The sequence below is a fragment of the Anolis sagrei genome, chromosome 3, assembly GCF_037176765.1.
Source record: "Anolis sagrei isolate rAnoSag1 chromosome 3, rAnoSag1.mat, whole genome shotgun sequence".
Lineage (NCBI taxonomy): Eukaryota > Metazoa > Chordata > Lepidosauria > Squamata > Dactyloidae > Anolis > Anolis sagrei.
Genome location: NC_090023.1, coordinates 169,921,024 through 169,940,838, shown reverse-complemented (window position 1 = coordinate 169,940,838; position 19,815 = coordinate 169,921,024). Strand labels below are relative to the sequence as shown.

At 39.4% G+C, this 19,815-nt stretch overlaps 1 protein-coding gene across 1 annotated transcript in view; it reads left to right on the top strand.

Annotated features, from left to right (window-relative positions):
• Nucleotides 1–19,815, top strand: part of CTNNA3 (catenin alpha 3) — a 1,221,152-nt gene that overhangs the window by 86,309 nt on the left and 1,115,028 nt on the right. Inside the window, exon 5 of the mRNA XM_060768919.2 lies at nucleotides 7,726–7,845. Within this exon, the coding sequence (XP_060624902.2) occupies nucleotides 7,726–7,845 (120 nt within the window). The remainder of the gene's footprint in view (nucleotides 1–7,725; nucleotides 7,846–19,815) is intronic.

Sequence of the window (19,815 nt, the reverse complement as noted above, 5' to 3'; positions counted from 1 at the left end):
TTGGTGAGAGGCCATTAATTTAAAGAGGAAAAGCAGCCTTTTTGGCTTTGCTTTGCTTCCTTGCACTGAAAATTAAACTGACTTTAGGAGGTTTCCAAGATTTACAAAATGCAAACAAAAAAGTATTGTGTAAGTTTTGATTCTTAAGTTTTTGGCATGGGCCACGCTTGCATGTCGGATATCACCTCGTAAGTAAGAATTTAACAAATTTGATATGACTTATGAGGACCAATGAGAAAAATGCACACCTCTAACACACGCACATATTGGCTGGAAATACACTTGAAATATGCAATTTCAACTTAAGTACAAATCTACAGAACCTATCATGTTCATTACTTGGTGACTGCATGTATTAGAAAATTCTTATGACTAAAGCGAGCAATTTTCATTTTGAGATCTTGAAACAACCTGTACATTTAAGGCATGGAAAAACAAATATTTTGTGTATTTTGTGAATAGAACTATTTTTGTCACATCCTTAAGCTTGTGAGAGAATGTAACCAACGTGACTAAAAATGCAATGAATTCTTGTCTGCAATTATCTTAGGGACAAAAATACAATGAATTGTATTTTTGTCCCTAAGATAGGGACTTTTAATTTTATTACATTTGGCCCTGCCATTGATTTTAATTGTGTCATTGTGTGTTGTCAATGTAATTGCTTTGTTTTTTGAGTTATTTTGCTGTTTGTTGTTGCTGTTGTTTTTACTATTGTATTTGGGCTCGGCCTCTTGTAAGCCGCACCGAGTCCTTTGGGAGATGGTAGCGGGGTACAAATAAAGGTTTATTATTATTATTATTATTATGAATTCTTATATTTATTTTCTGTTTCTATTGAAAATAAAAAAAAACCAAATAAACAAATGCCATATTATTGACTGATACCATACTAATCAATCACATTTCTGGAAACAACCCAGCGAATTGTATTTTCTATCTTTAAAATTTCTGTTGAGAAATCTAAAATAATGTGGCTACAATGTAAAAACAACTCTTGGGATGCTTTTAGTAGTTATGGATTTTTTTTCTGTGACTTTCTCACTGTTTTTGGGTTGTTAGAAGGTTTGATAAACTACACAGGTGTGCTGTTGAATATTTCAGAAATATGGAATATGCAGTAAGGATTATGATAATCTGCTTCCTATTTTAAAAAAGAAATCATGTATTCATGGAAATAAACCATCAACAAAGAAGAAACGCCTCTCCTCACACACCATGTTAATTGTATAATTTCCCCCTTGTAGTGTTCAACATATTGCTCAACATAGTTTTGTTGAAAAAGTGGCATTTTTTTGCTCTTGCACAGGTAATTTGAACATATGCTATTGAACAACCATCAAGCTTCAACAAAATTATAATAAATGATAAAACTTTACTTATATTCTGCCCTATCTCCTTATAGGCCAGTGGTTCTCAACCTGTGAGTGTCTGGGTTGTTTTGGCCTACAACTTCCAGAAATCCCAGCCAGTTTACCAGCTGTTAGGATTTCTGGGAGTTGAAGGCCAAAACATCTGGAGATCCACAGGTTGAGAACCATTGCCATAGGGGCTGATTGCTACCCAAGGTCAAATTCCTGCATACCTGAAATCACAAATGAAGTCTGACCTTATCCCTCCCCCAAATAGCCTTTAACTTTGATATTATTATTATTATATGGCGCAGGTTCGCAGCTTGGGTGTGATCCTGGATTCATCGTTGAGCCTGGATCCCCAGGTTTCAGCGGTGACCAGGGGAGCATTTGCTCAGGCTCGTGCGCCAGCTGCGCTCGTACCTCGGGAAGTCTGACTTGGCCACGGTAGTACACGCTCTGGTCACATCCTGCCTTGACTACTGCAATGCTCTCTACGTGGGGCTGCCCTTGAAGATGGCCCGGAAGCTTCAGCTAGTCCAGCGCGTGGCAGCCATGTTACTAACAGGAGCGGGACGCAGGGAGCACACAACGCCCTTGTTGTTCCAGCTCCACTGGCTGCCGATCTGCTACCGGGCCCAATTTAAGGTGCTGGTGTTGGCCTACAAAGCCCTAAACGGTTCCAGCCCAAAATACCTTTCTGACCGCATCTCGGCCTATGAGCCCACGAGGACCTTGAGATCGTCTGGGGAGGCCCTTCTCTCGATCCCGCCTGCCTCACAGGCACGCCTGGAGGGGATGAGGGATAGGGCCTTCTCGGTGGTGGCCCCCCGGCTGTGGAACGCCCTCCCTGTAGACATCAGACAGGTGCCCTCCCTTATGACATTCCGCAAAAGACTAAAGACATGGTTATTTGAGAAGGCGTTTGACTAAGTGCTACAACAATTGGCAATGATGACTGGAACGGAATATGGATAACGAGATTGGTTTATGATTCTACGATGAGATGGCGCGGATGATTTAGTGTAATTGTATTGCTGATAGTTATGTTGATATTATTGTTGTGACATTCCCTTATTGTAAACTGTTTTTATATGTTGTACACCGCCATGAGTCGCCCTAGGGCTGAGAACGGCGGTCAACAAATGCAGTAAATAAATAAATAAATAAATAAATAAAATTATTATTATTATTATTATTATTATTATTATTCCCCGCTTTATCTCCCCAAAGGGGACTCAAAGCGGCTTGACATAAAAGCATTTTTAAAATACAAATATACAAAAATTAAAACAGAATTTAACACAAACATCAGTAAAAGGTTTTTTTAGCATTCTCTCAGACAACTAAATTGCTGTTAAATATTGCCCTGATTCAGAAAAAGAAATTTGATTTTCAACAAAGCTCCAGTAAGGCAGAATTATTATGTTTAGAGGAGCCCCTGCCTTTTCCTATGTGTTTGCTAGTGTATGTCAATTAAAAAAGACAATCTTTTCATGTATGCCTGTAAAGCTTTCTCTGGAGTGTGTTCAAAATACAATGACAGTGCTGACATATTGTAGTATTCCTTCATGAAGATCTTGGCTGTACGATTTGCCATTAATCATTTGAAATAGTTGAAGAGGTTCTCTGCCTGCCAGTTCCATTGCACTAGGTTTTGTAATTTTCATAGAATAAAAGAGAAGAGTTTGATCACTGAAGCGATATTAATTTTAAAGGTTATGCCAGTCCCTACAGAATGAAATTGCTGACCAAGGAAGAGATTCGTTTAATGTATAAAAATGGGGGAAAGAAAGAGGCCAAACCCATAAATGGGTATTTTATCTCTTTGGTGTCACAGATATTGCCGTCTGGATTGGAACGTGCAGTGTATTAAATCACATTGTATATGTTACTTTTATTGTATGGAGGGTTGCTAAAATTCACACTATTCCATTACTGCAACTCAGATTAATGGCAATGATCCAATTATTTCCTTCTGCTTATCAAACTACCTCAGTGAGTTGAACATTTTATGTATGGGGAGATAATTCACTCTCCCGCTAGAGCCCATCTTTATAATTTGGTGAAACAGTATGTAGCAGATATTCAGATGGCTGCAGCAAAAAAGGGCTGGGAAAGAAGCCCCACTGAACTAACAGAAATTTGCTAGCTTTTGTTAGTTGGCTTTCATTTATGACCTCATCACATGAGGAATTTTCAGCATCCTATGACACTTCTGCCCCAGAAGAGCCACAGAGCCCCACATCACCCATCACTGCTTCTCTTCCGACAGGGCTCTGTGACTCAGCTGGGGTGGCAGCATTGTACAATGCTGCACTGCCAACACAAAAACCTTCTTATGTTCCATTAGGAACAATGGGACTACTATGGGGGAATGCTGTGTGGCGTCACTTTCCCACATGTGATGGCATGGGGTGCCTTGATTGCCCTGCTGCCCCCTTATTCACCACGAAGGCTGGCAAATCAATGTGGTGAGATCCTTAGTTGGTGTTATGTATCATGTTCTGCAGTTGATGGTGGTTGGTGGTGGAAGGCCTAGCAGTTTGTGATGGAAGGGTTAATGTAATTTCCAATTGGTTGAGTAATCTGTAAGTAAGAGTTCATGGATGAAAGCAATTAAGGGTGGAGGTATGCTAGAGATAGTTGCAGCTCAGTGTTGGATATAAGGAGCAAGCCTTGGAAATGTTCTTTGGGACAAAAGTATTTGTCGTATTTTGGTGGTGGATGCTGCTGGTTTTCCCCCAGGTCTCTGGATTTTTGGTATCCTGGCCTGTCTCCTGAACTCTTAGAATCCTGAACCTTGAATCTTTGGACTGGCTGTTGACTACAGTAGAATCTTGATCCCTGGTCTTTGTTTATTGAATTCTTGGCGTTTGATCAGTGGACTTGACCTTTGATTATGTAGTTATCTTGAATCTGCAACAGTGTTTGCTGTTTTTGTTTATTCTGTGGCTGAGTGCTATGTTTATGTTTTATATTTTTGACTATTAAAATATCCAGGAAGTAAGTGCTGTTTTAATTGAATTATTTTATACAAACTGGGTTTTTGTTTGGTTCATCTCTGCCTCTGAATAAAGTAGAGCCCTGGCAACGTGAACAGTTCTCAATCTAGTGTCTGGTACATTTGGACACCTGTGTTTTGTGTTGAGAACTATTTTTCCAAGCAATGTTTGGATATGCTTAGAAGTCAGTTTCAATATTTTGATTATAGCTTTCTTATTTTATATATAGTTTATTATTAATGGCTTTGAGTACCATTTTAGTAAAAATTCAAGGTATATTGTTAATAAATAAATAGATTCTCTTTGCAGGTGGTGTGAGTGACTTTGATTATATTTTTCATTAGCTAATTCAAAACCCAATCTGTTCGAAGCCAATTTAAATAGTAGCCAGGCAGCTCTCTCACACAGTCCTGATACTAATTTGGTATTAACATTAGCAAAATTAACATTAGAGCATTAGACTGAAGTTGTTTAGATAGGTGCATTTACCTCAAAGATGACAAAAAACTAAAGAATAGCTACAATTAAACACTAACAACTTCTTAATGATTTTTAAGTACACATTCACACAAATCTGTTTTATCAATTAAATCAAACCACATCTAGCATTTAATGAGCCTGGCATGTCTTTGTCCTTTTCCAGTTTCATAGATTAAGAACAAGCATTAATACACTCTTGCCTTCCTACTGGATTTTCACAAACATACAGCAGCTTAAATATTTAGCGATTGATATTATTCCTGGTGCCATGCTGATATTGTATACCAGCTATATTAGTTGACATGCAGGTTGTGTTACTTGACAGTACCTTAGAGAGCTGCCTGTATGAATGAGATCCACTGTGCAGTGCAGATTATGAAGGTCTAGTTTTTGCACATTTTAGCACATCCACATTTGAGCACATAAAAAGAGCTTGCTCATTTGAGTTTGTGCAGATACAGCTTCAGAAGCATGCAGTAAAAAGGGGAAAACATATGGCCCGATACAAGCAAAACAGCCTTAAATAAATACCAGAGTAAAAATGTTTCTGTGGTTTTATCAGACTCCATGATATGCATTAATTAGGGAAACATCTCTAAAGTTTCCTGCCATGAAAATAGAAGTTGATGATCAAAATGAAGATAATCAACAGATGGATTTATAGGCTCTCTTCACACATTTCTTCTCACTTGCAGGTCTACATGACAGGCCTTCTATACCCAAACCAGAATCCATTTCAGAAGAATTAAGTTATTGGAATAAGTCTTATACAGGCAGTCCCCAAGTTATGATAATACTCATAATGAGAGGATATAGCTCTTTCTAAATTGTTATTGCACTGTCTTTTTTGTCTAAATGCACTTAATTGTTTTTGCTTTTGTATTGTATTGATGGCATCGAATTGTGCCGATATGTAGACCGTCCTGAGTCGCCTGCGGGCTGATATGGGCGGGATATAAGTGATGTAAATAAAATAAAATAAATAAATAAATAATGAATTACATAATGTAATGGAGAAAGAGGAATAACAACAGCATAAACAAACTGACTACAATGGGATGGGGAAAATAATAATAATAATAAAATAATAAAACTTTATTTATATACCGCTCCATCTCCCCGAGGGGACTCAGAGCGGTTCCCAGGTAACATCACAAAACATACAAAGTAAAAAACAACATAACTATAAGATTAACAAAACAAAATATAAGCATAAAAATTGTCGCCATAACACACATATATTAAAAGAATCCTGCCTGTTCAAGGCAATTAAAAAATTTAAAAGGCCGGGCCAAGATTTGTGCAAGCCCAAAAATTCTAGGGGGCCCGGGAATTAAGTGCAATGCTATGGCAGGCAACAATAATATTAGGTATGGGTCTGTGGCTGTTCATTCTGTGGCCGATTAGAGGAAAGAATCTGGGTAATTGGTAGGAAGAAGAAGGCCGTATTCGACAATGTGTGGGGCTGAGTTAGAAGTGGTCATTTTCTAACCAGGTCTTCAAGCTCTTACAAAAGGAGGGGAGGGATGGGGCCTGTCTTATTTCCCTTGGGTGTTCCACAGGTGGGGGGCTACCACTGAGAAGGCCCTCTCTCTCGTCCCCACCAACCACGCTTGAGAGGGTAGTGGGACTGAGAGGAGGGCCTCCCCGGAAGATCTTAGTGCTCATGCCGGTTCACAGAAGGAGATGCGATCGCGGATGTAGTACACAGGAAGTTCTCGTGAGTATATTGTACCTGAATTCCTAGGGTAACATGCAAACAAATCATTAGTGAGGATAACTATGCTAATGTTGCTAATGCTAATAATTGTCTTTACCAGGTACATTTTTTTCAGAAAATTAGTGAGTGCATCTCTCGGAGCACCTCCAGTAATGGGTCACCTTTTGGGTGGTCTGTCTCTAGAGAGCCTGTACAGAAGTTGATTATAAATTGTATGACTTTAACTGTATTGGTGTTTAGATTGGCTGCAGTAATGCTGGAGCGGCCTAAGTCAGAGGAGTGCATTGCCATGGAGACGATGCAGTAGAGAGAGAAGTGGGAGGAGCTTAGAGGGGAGAGTTTGAAAAACGACAGTTTATGTTCAGTGAGGGTTTAGGTTCAGAGGAGTGAACAGTCATGAGTTAGGTTTTAGGTTCCGAGGAGTGAGGAGTTAGTGTTTGGAGCTCGGAGTGAGCAGTTCCAGTTAGGAGGTCGTTTCAGTCAGCCGTTGGAGATAGTAGTTTAGTGGAAGAGCAGTGAGAGGGAATAGCAGTAGGTTTTTCAGCCTAGGAAGGCGGGAGGGAGAAACCTAGATAGTTTCTTTAGTCAGGGAAGGCTAGTTAAGATCGCTAGTCGAGAGAAGACTAGAGATCAGTAGTTTGATCAAGGACAGATCAAATTAGAAAGCTATTCACCTCAGGAAACATTGCTCAGCAAAGTGCTACATTTCACTAACAGTTGCTATAAGTTGTATCATTTGAAAGAGTGAACTGTATTACAAATGAAGTGTTACTTAAAGTTCCAGAAGTCATTCAACAACTCGTAACCACACGCTTTGTACAAAATAAACTTGTTCTCTTTTGTTGAAGACCGTTTCATCTCAGTCAATCTACGTCTGTGAAGCCAAATCTTATCATTGATAACCCATATACCTCACGATTGGTGGCAGCTACCCTAGTTTACAAATAATTGGCCTCCCCTACAATATATTCTTTCCAATAAGTGAGGCCTGAGTTTAATTCCCTCCTTGATTATACGCGCCTCGTTACAGAGCCTTATTGTTTTCCTAATGATTAAACTTGACCTGCAAGAAGACCTGGTGCTAAGTTCAAACAGAATGCAAATTAGTATATTTCTGTTGAATATGGGGAATCTTTCACAATGTCCCTGTCTATTTATATGCCCATAGGTTCAAAGAACTTTTGAGTCTCTTCGAAAGGTCTCTACCAGATCTGAAATGCAGAAAATATATGAAAATCTTCAAGGAGAATTGAAAAAGCTGGACCATTTGGCATACAAGCGACAACAGGTCAGTACAATGAAACAATGTTTGCAGCACAAACAGGTACATTTACTTAGGACCCTTCTACACTGCCCTATATCCCAGGATTTATAAATAATAATAATAATAATAATAATAATAATAATAATAATAATCTTTATTTATATATCGCCCTATCTCCCTGAGAGGGATACTCAGGGCAGTTTCCAAGTAACATCACCAAAACATACAGAGTAAACAGCATGATATAAAATTAACAAAACAAGATAAGCATAAAATTATCACAATAACACATATACATTAAAAAATAATTCTTCCTGTTCAGAGCTATTAAAAGGCCGGGCCAAGGCTAGTGCAAACTCAAAATAAGAGGGGACCGAGAATTAAGTACAGTCCTATAACAGACTAACAACAATAGCAGGTATGGGTCTGTGGCTGCTCATTTCCAGGCCTCTTAGGAGGGATGACTGGGGTAATAGATAGGAAGTATAAGGCCATATTCAACAATGTTTGGAGCTGAGCTAGAACTTGCCATTCTCAAAGGCTTGTTGAAATCACCAGGTCTTCAAGCTCTTACAAAAGGAGGGGAGGGATGGGGCCTGTCTAATTTCCTTTGGAAGGGCGTTCGAGGCGGGGGGCCACCACCGAGAAGGATCAGATCCCAGATTATCTGCTTTAAACGGGATTATATGACTCTCCACTGCCAGATAATCAGGAATAATCAGGAATAAGAACATATAAGAGTACAAGATATAAGAAACATGGATAAACTAGGCTTGGGCAATCCATGGTTCTAAATGGTTCTAAAGTACTTACAAAACTAAAGTTCTGGTGGTGAAAATTTCAGAACTCTAACAAAACTCTCAAAATTTCATAATAAATGGCAGTTCCTAATTGGTTCTGTCATTAAAATCACCAATAATGAAATAATAATTAAATTTTGAAAGTTTTGTTAGAGTTCTGAAATTTTCACCACCAGAACTCTAGTTTTGTAAGTACTTTAGAACCATTTAGAACCATGGATTGCCCAAGCCTAGGATAAACTCACCTACCTATTATCCAAAAAGAAGGGTATCTCAAAGGAAGAAACAGATTGGAAACAAGTGATAACATATTTAATGAAAGAAAAAAATGAAAATATTTCTTTAAAAAAGAGATAGAGAAGGGCAAAATGAAAAGAGGGAGAAAAAAAAGAAAAGAAATAAAAGAAAAGGAGAGAACCTCATAGAAGATACTGGGAAGTCAAGGATTCTACTTTTGACATACTTATCTGTTTTTAATTCTATCTATCTATATTTTTTCCATCTATTCGCCACTTTTAACTCCTTTTTCACCCCTCAATTTTGCCCCCCCCCCCATGTCACCTTCCTTCCTTCCCCCTCCCTCCCCCTCGGTTTTGAGGGTCCCCAATTTATTTATTTATTTATTTACTTTGCTTGTATACCGCAGTTTCTCAGCCCGACAGGCGACTCAACGCGGTTTACAACAAGGGTAAAACGTCAATCAAAACAATATACAATTTAAAACCATTAAGAACATAATATACAAAATAATGACACATCAATAACAACTCAATAACATCTCGTAACTAGAATCGTGATCCAAGTCGTCGTCCATAATTCCGTTCCTGTACTCATCATATTCATTGCACTGTTTATCCGAATGCCCTTTCAAACAGCCAAGTTTTTAATTTTCTTCGAAACACCATTAGCGAAGGGGCTGATCTCACATCCGTGGGGAGGGCGTTCCACAGCTGAGGGGCCACCACAGAGAAGGCCCTGTCCCTCGTCCCCGCCAGCCATGCTTGTGAAGCAGGCGGGATCGAGAGCAGGTCCTCCCCAGAAGATCTTAGAGTCCTGGTGGGCTTATGGGCAGAGATACGTTCGGATAGGTAGCTTGGGCCAGAACCGTTTAGGGCTTTATAGGCCAATCCTCTCTCCTTACTTTATATTTTTTTATTCTTAATTTATCTGTATCTATATCTTTATCTGTATCTATATCTCAGTCGTAAGGCCGAACAAGGTATAGGGTTACAGCCTGTGTTAGACGGGGTTACACTCCCCCTGAAGATGCAGGTTCGCAGCTTGGGAGTGATCCTGGACTCATCGCTGAGCCTGGAACCCCAGGTCTCAGCGGTGGCCGGGAGAGCTTTTGCACAATTAAAACTTGTGCGCCAGCTGCGCCTGTACCTTGGGAAGCCAGATCTGGCCACGGTGGTCCACGCTCTTGTCACATCCCGGCTGGATTACTGCAACGCACTCTATGTGGGGTTGCCTTTGAAGACTGCTCGGAAACTACAACTAGTCCAGCGAGAAGCAGCCAGATTGCTCACCGGAGCGACGTACAGGGAGCATACAACCCCCCTGTTGCGTCAGCTCCACTGGCTGCCGATCCAATTCCGAGCACAATTCAAAGTGCTGGTTTTGACCTACAAAACCTTATACGGTTCCGGCCCAGTGTATTTGTCCGAACGGATCTCCCTCTATGTCCCACCTCGAAGCTTAAGATCTTCCGGGGAGGCCCTGCTCTCGACCCCGCCACTGTCACAAGTGAGGCTGGCGGGGATGAGGAGCAGGGCCTTCTCAGTGGTGGCCCCCCACCTGTGGAACTCACTCCCTGGGGAGATTAGATCATCATCTTCCCTTTTGGCGTTTAGGAAAAAACTGAAGACCTGGATCTGGGATCAAGCCTTTGGTCATTCTGACAGCTAACTGAAGGATCTGATGATAGACAAGGACAAATGGAATGGAATGGATATATGGACTCTGAACCCTGAGCATGAGACTGTTTTATTATTTTATTATGTACTGATGTTTTTAATTAATTGTTGAATTGTTTGTATTTGTATTGCTTGTGAATTGTTTTGGGCATCTAATTGTGCCCCCACTGTAAGCCGCCCTGAGTCCCCCCCGGGGTGAGAAGGGTGGGGTATAAGTAGATGAAATAAATAAATAAATAAATAAATAAATATCCATTTCTATCACAAGCTCTCTGATATTTTATCATAATCATGCATCTTTCTTTTTAAAATAAAGATTATTTAATAATAATAAAAGGAATAAGAAGATAAGATACTCCACTTTGGCAGAAAAAATGAAATGCAAAGATACAGAATGGGGGACGCCTGGCTCGAGAGCAGTACGTGTGAAAAAGATCTTGGAGTCCTCGTGGACAACAAGTTAAACATGAGCCAACAATGTGATGTGGCGGCAAAAAAAGCCAATGGGATTTTGGCCTGCATCAATAAGAGCATAGTGTCTAGATGTAAGGAAGTAATGCTACCCCTCTATTCTGCTTTGGTTAGACCACATCTGGAATACTGTGTCCAATTCTGGGCACCACAATTCAAGAGAGATATTGACAAGCTGGAATGTGTCCAGAGGAGGGCGACTAAAATGATCAAGGGTCTGGAGAACAAGCCCTATGAGGAGCGGCTTAGGGAACTGGGCATGTTTAGCCTGAAGAAGAGAAGGCTGAGAGGAGATATGATAGCCATGTATAAATATGTGAGAGGAAGCCACAGGGAGGAGGGAGCAAGCTTGTTTTCTGCTTCCTTGGAGACTAGGACGCGGAACAATGGCTTCAAACTACAAGAGAGGAGATTCCATCTGAACATGAGGAAGAACTTCCTGACTGTGAGAGCCGTTCAGCAGTGGAACTCTCTGCCCCGGAGTGTGGTGGAGGCTCCTTCTTTGGAAGCTTTTAAGCAGAGGCTGGATGGCCATTTGTCAGGGGTGATTTGAATGCAGTGTTCCTGCTTCTTGGCGGGGGGTTGGACTGGATGGCCCATGAGGTCTCTTCCAACTCTTTGATTCTATGATTCTATAATCTGGGATCAAGTTCTGGGATATAGAGGCAGTATGGAAGGGGCCTTAGACTCTATTTTTCATTTGGGTCTCTCTGAAGAAGGATGACATATGATGGCAGCCTAAAGAGAGATTAGTAAAGGTAAATGATATAGTGCAAGAATAAATCAATTCAGCCGGAACAACTCTGTGCAAATACTGATTCCCCCACTCCCATGAGTATGTCCCTACTGAATAGCGGTGATAAAATCTTAACTATAAGCTGAAGTTGTTTGGATGGTTTAAACCCGTAGCATTCTGGCTTTAAAAATATGTTTTTGCTAAAGATTTTATTTTGTGTTTGCTCCTATTCCCCCCAGTTGCAATGTGTCCTTAGATTTCCTTTTCTTAGACTTAAGAAATACAGGGTGCATTATATTTACACAGAGGCTGCATGTGAGTAAGCATTAACAATAAAAAACTAGGTGCAAGGGGGAAAACACAATATTCATTTTTTAAACTGTTTTTGGGATTTTTATATTAGATTTTATGTAGGAGGCACTGAGTTAATTTTTTATATTATGTCTTGTTGAAATGCATTTTGCTTATCTTGCTATATAGATTGCAGAACTAGAGTTACAATTTAGTATAGAGTAACGTATTAGCTCATATAATAAAGGATCCTTTATACCACTTGTATTTTTTACTCCCAAAATTATATTTTTGTTGCATTGGGTTTTCTAAAGGAACATTACTTGAATTACAAACATAAAACATTTTACAACCCCCCTTCAATTCCCTTTTCAATTAAGTTGATGGATACAAGTATGAATGTATTGTTGAAGGCTTCCATGGTTGTAATCACTGGGTTGTTGTAGGTTTTTTGGACTATATGGCCATGTTCTAGAAGCATTCTCTCCTGATGTTTCGCCTGCATCTATGTTTTGAACAGAGGCCTTTTCATGAAATTAACCAGCTTGTTAAATAGATCCCAAAACATACTGTGTATTTCTTTATTTTTTATCCAAAAACAAGCATTTTATGGTTATTGTTGCATCATTGAAACTAATCAGAGCAGCTATTTGGGTTTAAGTCAAGCTTCATTGTTTTCAAAAACAGTTATTGGCCCAGGTTGTTGTAGGTTTTTTCAGGCTGTATGGCCATAATCTAGAGGCCTTCTCTCCTGACGTTTCGCCTGCATCTATGGCAAGCATCCTCAGAGGTAGTGAGGTCTGTTGGAACTAGGAAAAAGGGGTTTATATATCTGTGGATTGACCAGGGTGGGACAAAGGACTCTTGTCTGCTGGAGCTAGGTGTGAATGTTTCAATAGTTATTGGCCCCTTCTGTGCTCCCATATAAAACCCAGATTGTCTGCTTTGAAATGAATTATATGGCAGTGTTGACTCATATAATCCAGTTCAAAGCAAATAATGTGGATTATATGTTTTGATAATTTTGATTATATGGCGGTATAGATCGAGCCCTAGAGTGTTTAGTTAGGCCATGTGCATAGGATTACTATTTTAGTCTAAATAAATAAATAAATAAATAAATAAATATAATAATAATAATAATAAATTTTATTTATACCTCACCACTATCTCTCCAATGGGGACTCGGGGCGGCTTACATGGGGCCATATTACATCAAAATAAAATCAAAACATGTGCACCGGGATTGTGGCGCAGCTGGCTGACTGTCAGCTGCATTAAGATCACTCTGACCAAAAGGTCATGAGTTCGAAGCCAGCCCGGGTTGGAGTGGGTTTCCAACCATTGTGTAGCCTGTTGTCGACCTTTGCAACCCGAAAGACAGTTGCATCTGTCAAGTAGGAAAATTAGGTACCACCTTAAAGTGTGGGGAGGCTAAATTAACTGATTTATGAGGCCATAAAGAAGACTCCAGCAAAGCATGCCAGCGGGGAAGCATGCGGGGAATGCGGAAGTGCTTCATCAGCGTCGGAGATGGACGATGAAAGCGACAGCTCCCCTGGTGGCCAGAAAAAGTTAAATAGCCTCTGTGTATGTCTGTATATGCTTGTATGTCAAAAATTGGCATTGAATGTTTGCCATATATGTGTACACTGTAATCCGCCCTGAGTCCCCTGCGGGGTGAGAAGGGTGGAATATTTTTTTTTAAAAAAACAAGCAACATCATCAAAATTACATTAAAAATGTCTTCAGGTATTATACTGTATATAGTAAATGCTACTGTGTTGCACAGAAATGTTCATACCCTCTTGTAAATTTTGTATTTGGTTTTATTGTTTATATGCTGGTTGATTCTGAGTAGAAATTCAAATCTTCCTCAATCTTGATGTGTTTGAACCTGCCCAAAAATTGTCAAATCGCAGGTTTATTTTTCCACTGCTTTGGAAGAATGAAAATTCTAGCACTTTTATATCAGTAGCAAAAGTAGACTTTTTGTACGAAGTGCCTTGTCTGAAATTATTATTATTAAAATAATAATTAAGAATAGGGACTCAAGGTGACTTACATAGTTTGTGTACATGTGCAATAACAGGCTATTTTGGTGAAAAATGTATTTTGTGCAAAATCATCCCCAGACAATGGAGCCCCCGGTGGTGCAGTGGGTTAAAGCACTGTACCGGCAGGACTGAAGACTGACAGGTCGCAGGTTCGAATCCGGGGAGAGGTGGATGAGCTCCCTCTATTAGCTCCAGCTCCTCATGCGGGGACATGTGTGAGAAGCCTCCCACAAGGATGATAAAACATCAAAAATCATCCAGGCGTCCCCTAGGCAACGTCCTTGCAGACGGCCAATTCTCTCACAACATAAGCATTTGCTCCTGACACGACAATAATAATAATAAAAAAAATCCCCAGACAAAATCTTCAAGTTTTCATGGAAAATCTCAGAAATGCAGAATGTGCAAAAACTTTGGTAACAACTCAGCAGAGGAAAAATGTTGAAATGTTTCAAATGTTTAGGTTTATACCCTTAATTCTGAAATTCAAAGGGGAATACTACAAAAAGCCATCTTGAATAACATGGAACATTAATTTAGAATTAAGTTTCATATTGTAATTCATTACTTTTTAGGTGAATAAGGGAATAAGATAGGTGCTTTCCACCCAAAACAGCATGAGTAACAGGTAATGCTGCTGCTTTGTGTGTAATGTGTAACAATTACTCATCACCTCCGGGGCCCCTTCTACACTGCTCTATAATCCCAGAGTCTGATCTCTCATTATCTGGTAGTGGAGACTCATAACCCAGTTTAAAGCAGATAATCTGGGATGAGATCCTGGGATATAGGGCAGTATAGATCCAGCCTGAATGGCTGTAATTACTTTTGGGACCATTTTTAAATTTGTAAGTAAACTCATGATTAAATATCTACAGTTGCTGTTGCCTGCAGTATGCACCAGCTGCTTTTCAGATCACTTACATGAGCAGCAAAACATAGGGAAAAGTAGAAAATCTCTCTCTCTCTCTCTCTCTATATATATATATTAAAAAACATGGCTGTAGTAATCAAAGTGGAACAAAAATAATCTTTGAATATATTTCAGAAACTAGCTGTCCCCTGCCATGCATTGCTGTGACCCAGTCTGTGTATATGTGTTTTGTGTATGTGTATATTGTTGTATATATGTGTGTTTGTGTGTGTGTATATATGTCTGTATACGTGTGTATATATTTGTGTATTTCTGTATTTATATATGTATACGTATATTGTGTATATGTGTGTGCTTGTGTATATGCAGATATGTGTGTATATGCATGTGTATGTATGTGTATATATGTGTGTAGATGAATATGTATGTGTATGTATATGTGTATTTTTTATTTTTTTTATTTTTATTTTATTTGACTTGTATACCGCTACTCCCAATTTGGCTCGGAGCGGTTTACTGCAGTAGATTAAAACAATACAATTAACTTTAAAATACAGGGTTAGTCAAAATGCATAGGCCAATAAGCCATTCAATTGAATGGCTTATTGGCCTATGCATTTTGATTAACCCTGTACAATAAAACAAGAACAGACATAGTCCCGAATTTGTGTGTGCTTGCGTATATACATGTGTGTGTGTGTATATATGTGTGCATGCGTATATGTATATGAATATATGTGTATATGTATATTGTGTAGATGCATATATGTGTGTGTATATATGTGTGTATGTCTGTGTATACACAGAAGTGACTGGACTGACCTTGAAGGAGCTGGGGGTGGTGACGGCCGACAGGGAGCTCTGGCGTGGGCTGGTCCATGAGGTCACAAAGAGTTGGAGACGACTGAACGAATGAACAACAACAATGTCTGTGTATATGTGTGTATATGTGCATATTTGTGCGTGCTTGTATATATATGTGTGTGTGTGTGTCTGTATGTATGTATGTGTGCATGTGCATGTGTATATGTATATGAATGTATGGGTATGGTTTATTTTGAGGATTTTAAAGTCCGTTCTGCTGGGGTTTTCTGTGTGTTTTAGGGGTGATGGTCACTTGTTGGCCTGATAGGTGTATTGTGCCCAAATTTGGTGTCAATTTGCCCTGTGGTTTTTGAGTTATGTTAATCCCACAAACGAACATTACATTTTTTATTTATATAGATAGCTTTCAAGTGGTCTCTAGACGGTACAACATGTTTTATTTACTTATACAAGAGTGACTTAACCTGATTGTTCCATTTCACATGTGCATATTGTTGTTATTGAATACACTGTTTGTTGAAATGTGTTGAAGGGCTCTTCTTTGTGGTATAGGAATCTATACCTATTCTTTCTATGTTGTTTCTGTCTCTGGTACCACATTTTCCATTAAAGAAATAATATCCAGAAACATGTCTGTTTTGGTAATTGAGGAAAGCCTGTACCATCATTTGTATTTAGCCCTAATCTTTGAAGACGGCTCGGAAGCTCCAACTAGTCCAACGTGCGGCAGCCATGATACTAACAGGAGCGGAGCGCAGGCAGCATACAACTCCTTTGCTGCACCAGCTCCACTGGCTGCCGATTTGCTACCGGGCTCAATTCAAAGTGCTGGCGTTGGCCTTTAAAGCCCTAAACGGTTCTGGCCCAAGCTACCTATCCGAACGTATCTCTGCTTATGAACCCACCAGGACTCTAAGATCTTCTGGGGAGGCCCTGCTCTCGATCCCGCCTGCATCACAGGCATGGCTGGTGGGGACGAGGGACAGGGCCTTTTCTGTGGTGGCCCCTCGGCTGTGGAACGCCCTTCCCATGGACATTAGATCAGCCCCCTCGTTAATGGTGTTTCGAAGAAAACTAAAAACCTGGCTGTTCGAACAGGTGTTCGGTTAAACAATTGCAATGTACACGATGAATATAGGAAACGGAATTATGGAAGACAAATTGGATCACGATTCTAGTTACGAGACGTTAATGTGTTGTTATTGGTGTGTCATTTTGTATATTATGCTGTTAATGGTTTTTAAATTTTGTATGCTGTTGGATTGACTTTTGCTCTTGTTGTAAACCGCGTTGAGTCACCTACAAGGCTGAGAAATTGCGGTATACAAGCAAAGTAAATAAAAAATAAATAAATAAAATAAATAAATTTTATGATTCAGAATTTGTGTATGTTTCCATTTTGTGTACTGTTTCATCAGCTAGTACACTTATTTTTCTGTGTTAAATAGTTTCTGCATTTCATTTTACCTTAAGCTACATTTTGCAAGTGTTGATGTATTGTTTCATTTTGCTTTCTTACCTTCCTGATTTTCAAAAAATGGCCAGCAGATGACAGTGTTTTCAAACATACCTCCATTTATCTGAACTTTTATATTTTCTCTTGATATTTTAGCTTTAAGAATATGATTAAATGTTGAACTGGAAGCTTTAATAGGTTTTTAAGGAGGGTGTGGGGAGCTAAATTTTAATTGTTGAAGTCAAGTATTGTAGGGACATTATTGTTTGAAAATAGTTTGGCTCCTGTGTACTTGCATAACAGGTGATGTAAACTAGGGAACAAAAAATGACCTTTTCATCTAACAGTGAGTGGCATAGCTTGTTTATTAATTATATGTTTTTAATATTTACTTCAGTGATTGAAAAACCGCTGTGTTGAACTGTTATAATATGAGTATTTTTTAAAAAAATCAATTGGTTTAACAAACTGAAATTCTTAATTCATTTTGTTTCAATTTTGGGAAAGTTTTAAGCAGTTGGTTTCTAAAAATAGTGCTCAGGTCACTTCTGGAAAATAAAGTGTATGTGTTTGTGTTGTGGTAGAAAAACTAATTTATGAATTTTGCTTCATTTTTAAGGGAGTGTTTAGTTATAATGATGCATATATGAATAAATTTTTGGGTGGAAGCTCTATATTTACAGAAAAAAGCAGTTGCCTCTTGAAGCAGAGACTGGGAGGACACAGCAGAAATTACATGCCAGATTCACCTGTATAGTACAGAAGATGTTGTTAAACTATTACATCAGGCCCGGCCATAGGTTTTTAAACTTTTGCGTGTTATTGTCTATATGTGAGTTATATTAATTATATTGTTTTATTTGCGAATTGCTTTGTTGTTTACTGATGTGTTGTTGGGCTTGGCCTCATGTAAGCTTCCCCGAGTCCCCTGGGGAGATTTGTTTTGTTGTGTAAGGAGCGACTTGAGAAACTGCAAGTCGCTTCTGGTGTGAGAGAATTAGCTGTCTTCAAAGACGTTGCCCAGAGGACACCCAGATGATTTGATGTTTTTATCATCCTTATGGGAGGCTTCTCTCATGTCCCCGCATGAGGAGCTGGAGCTGATAGAGGGAACTCATCTGCCTCTCCCCAGATTCGAACCTGCGACCTGTCGGTCTTCAGTCCTGCCGGCACAGGGGTTTAACCCACTGCGCCACCGGGGGCTCCCCCTGGGGAGATGGTGGTAGGGTATAAATAAAGTATTATTATTATTATTATTATTATTATTATTATTATTATTATTGCATTACCAGTATAGAGATTTTATTCAACTGGCTATCCAGTCTGTTTCTGTATGTAGAATAGAATCATGGAATTATAGTTGGAAGAGACCTCATGGGCCATCCAGTCCAACCCCCTGCCAAGAAGCAGGAAAATTGCATTCAAAGCACCCCTGATAGATGGCCATCCAGTCTGTGTTTAAAAGCCTTCCAAGAAGGAGCCTCCACCACAGTCCGGTGCAGAGAGTTCCACTGCTGAATAGCTCTCATGATTAGGAAGGAATCGTCATTGTCGGGTGGAATCTCCTTTCCTGTAGTTTAAAGTTATTGTTCCACATCCTAGTCTCCAAGGCAACAGAAAACAAGCTTGCTCCCTCCTCCCTATGACTTCCCCTCACATATTTAGGAAGGAAACATTATTTTGTCTAAGTAGAAAAAAGCATTGGGCCTACCTTGTGCAATTAGGAAGCAAATGAATAAACGTTGGTGGTCTTACACTGCAGCAAAATGACTCCAGATTATTTATTTCCAGTGCCAGACTCCATAAAACTCTCCAAGCATTAGACATTTCTTGTAATTGTTTTGCTAGTTGAGAGCACAGTTAGCTGTACATTATTTTGATAGAAATGTTCTCAGGCTCCACTCCTATCAATGACCCATGCAAATCTCCCTTCAGAAGTCCCTCTTTTGACTTCATCAGATGGAACTGGGAAGAATGGGTGAAAGCAGGAGAAATCATCTTCTTTTCATGTGGAATCTTCTTCTTTTGTGGTGTTCCATCTTTAAAGAAGATGAAGAATTTATTTCACTGCATTACACAGGATTGCCTCCTCCCAGGTCAACCATCTGCTTAGAAGTGACAGAAGCATCATTCTACACCATTTCTCTCAATGGACTCCTCCCAATTCCCTTACTCTCAAGGAGACAGAGGGCATCATTCTTAAGGGAGAGTCCCCTCCTTTCCTCTGAGTCTCTCTGTCATAGAAATGTGAAACAAAGGTAAAAGCTAGCAGTAGCTCAATTTAGAAAGTCAATATTACTATGAAGGAGAAATTATTTATTATTTTATTTATTTACAATCTTTGTATCCCGTCCATATCAGGAAAAATAAAGTGGTTATATCTTGAAATTTCAGTATTTCTAATGATTAAATTAATTAAAAAAAATACCATGCCAGGCTTATGAAGTAATAATAATAATAATAATAATCTTCAATTAGTCCAACGTGCAGCAGCCAGACTATTAACGGGAGCGGGATACAGGGAACATACTACTCCTCTGTTGCGCCAGCTCCACTGGCTTCCAGTCA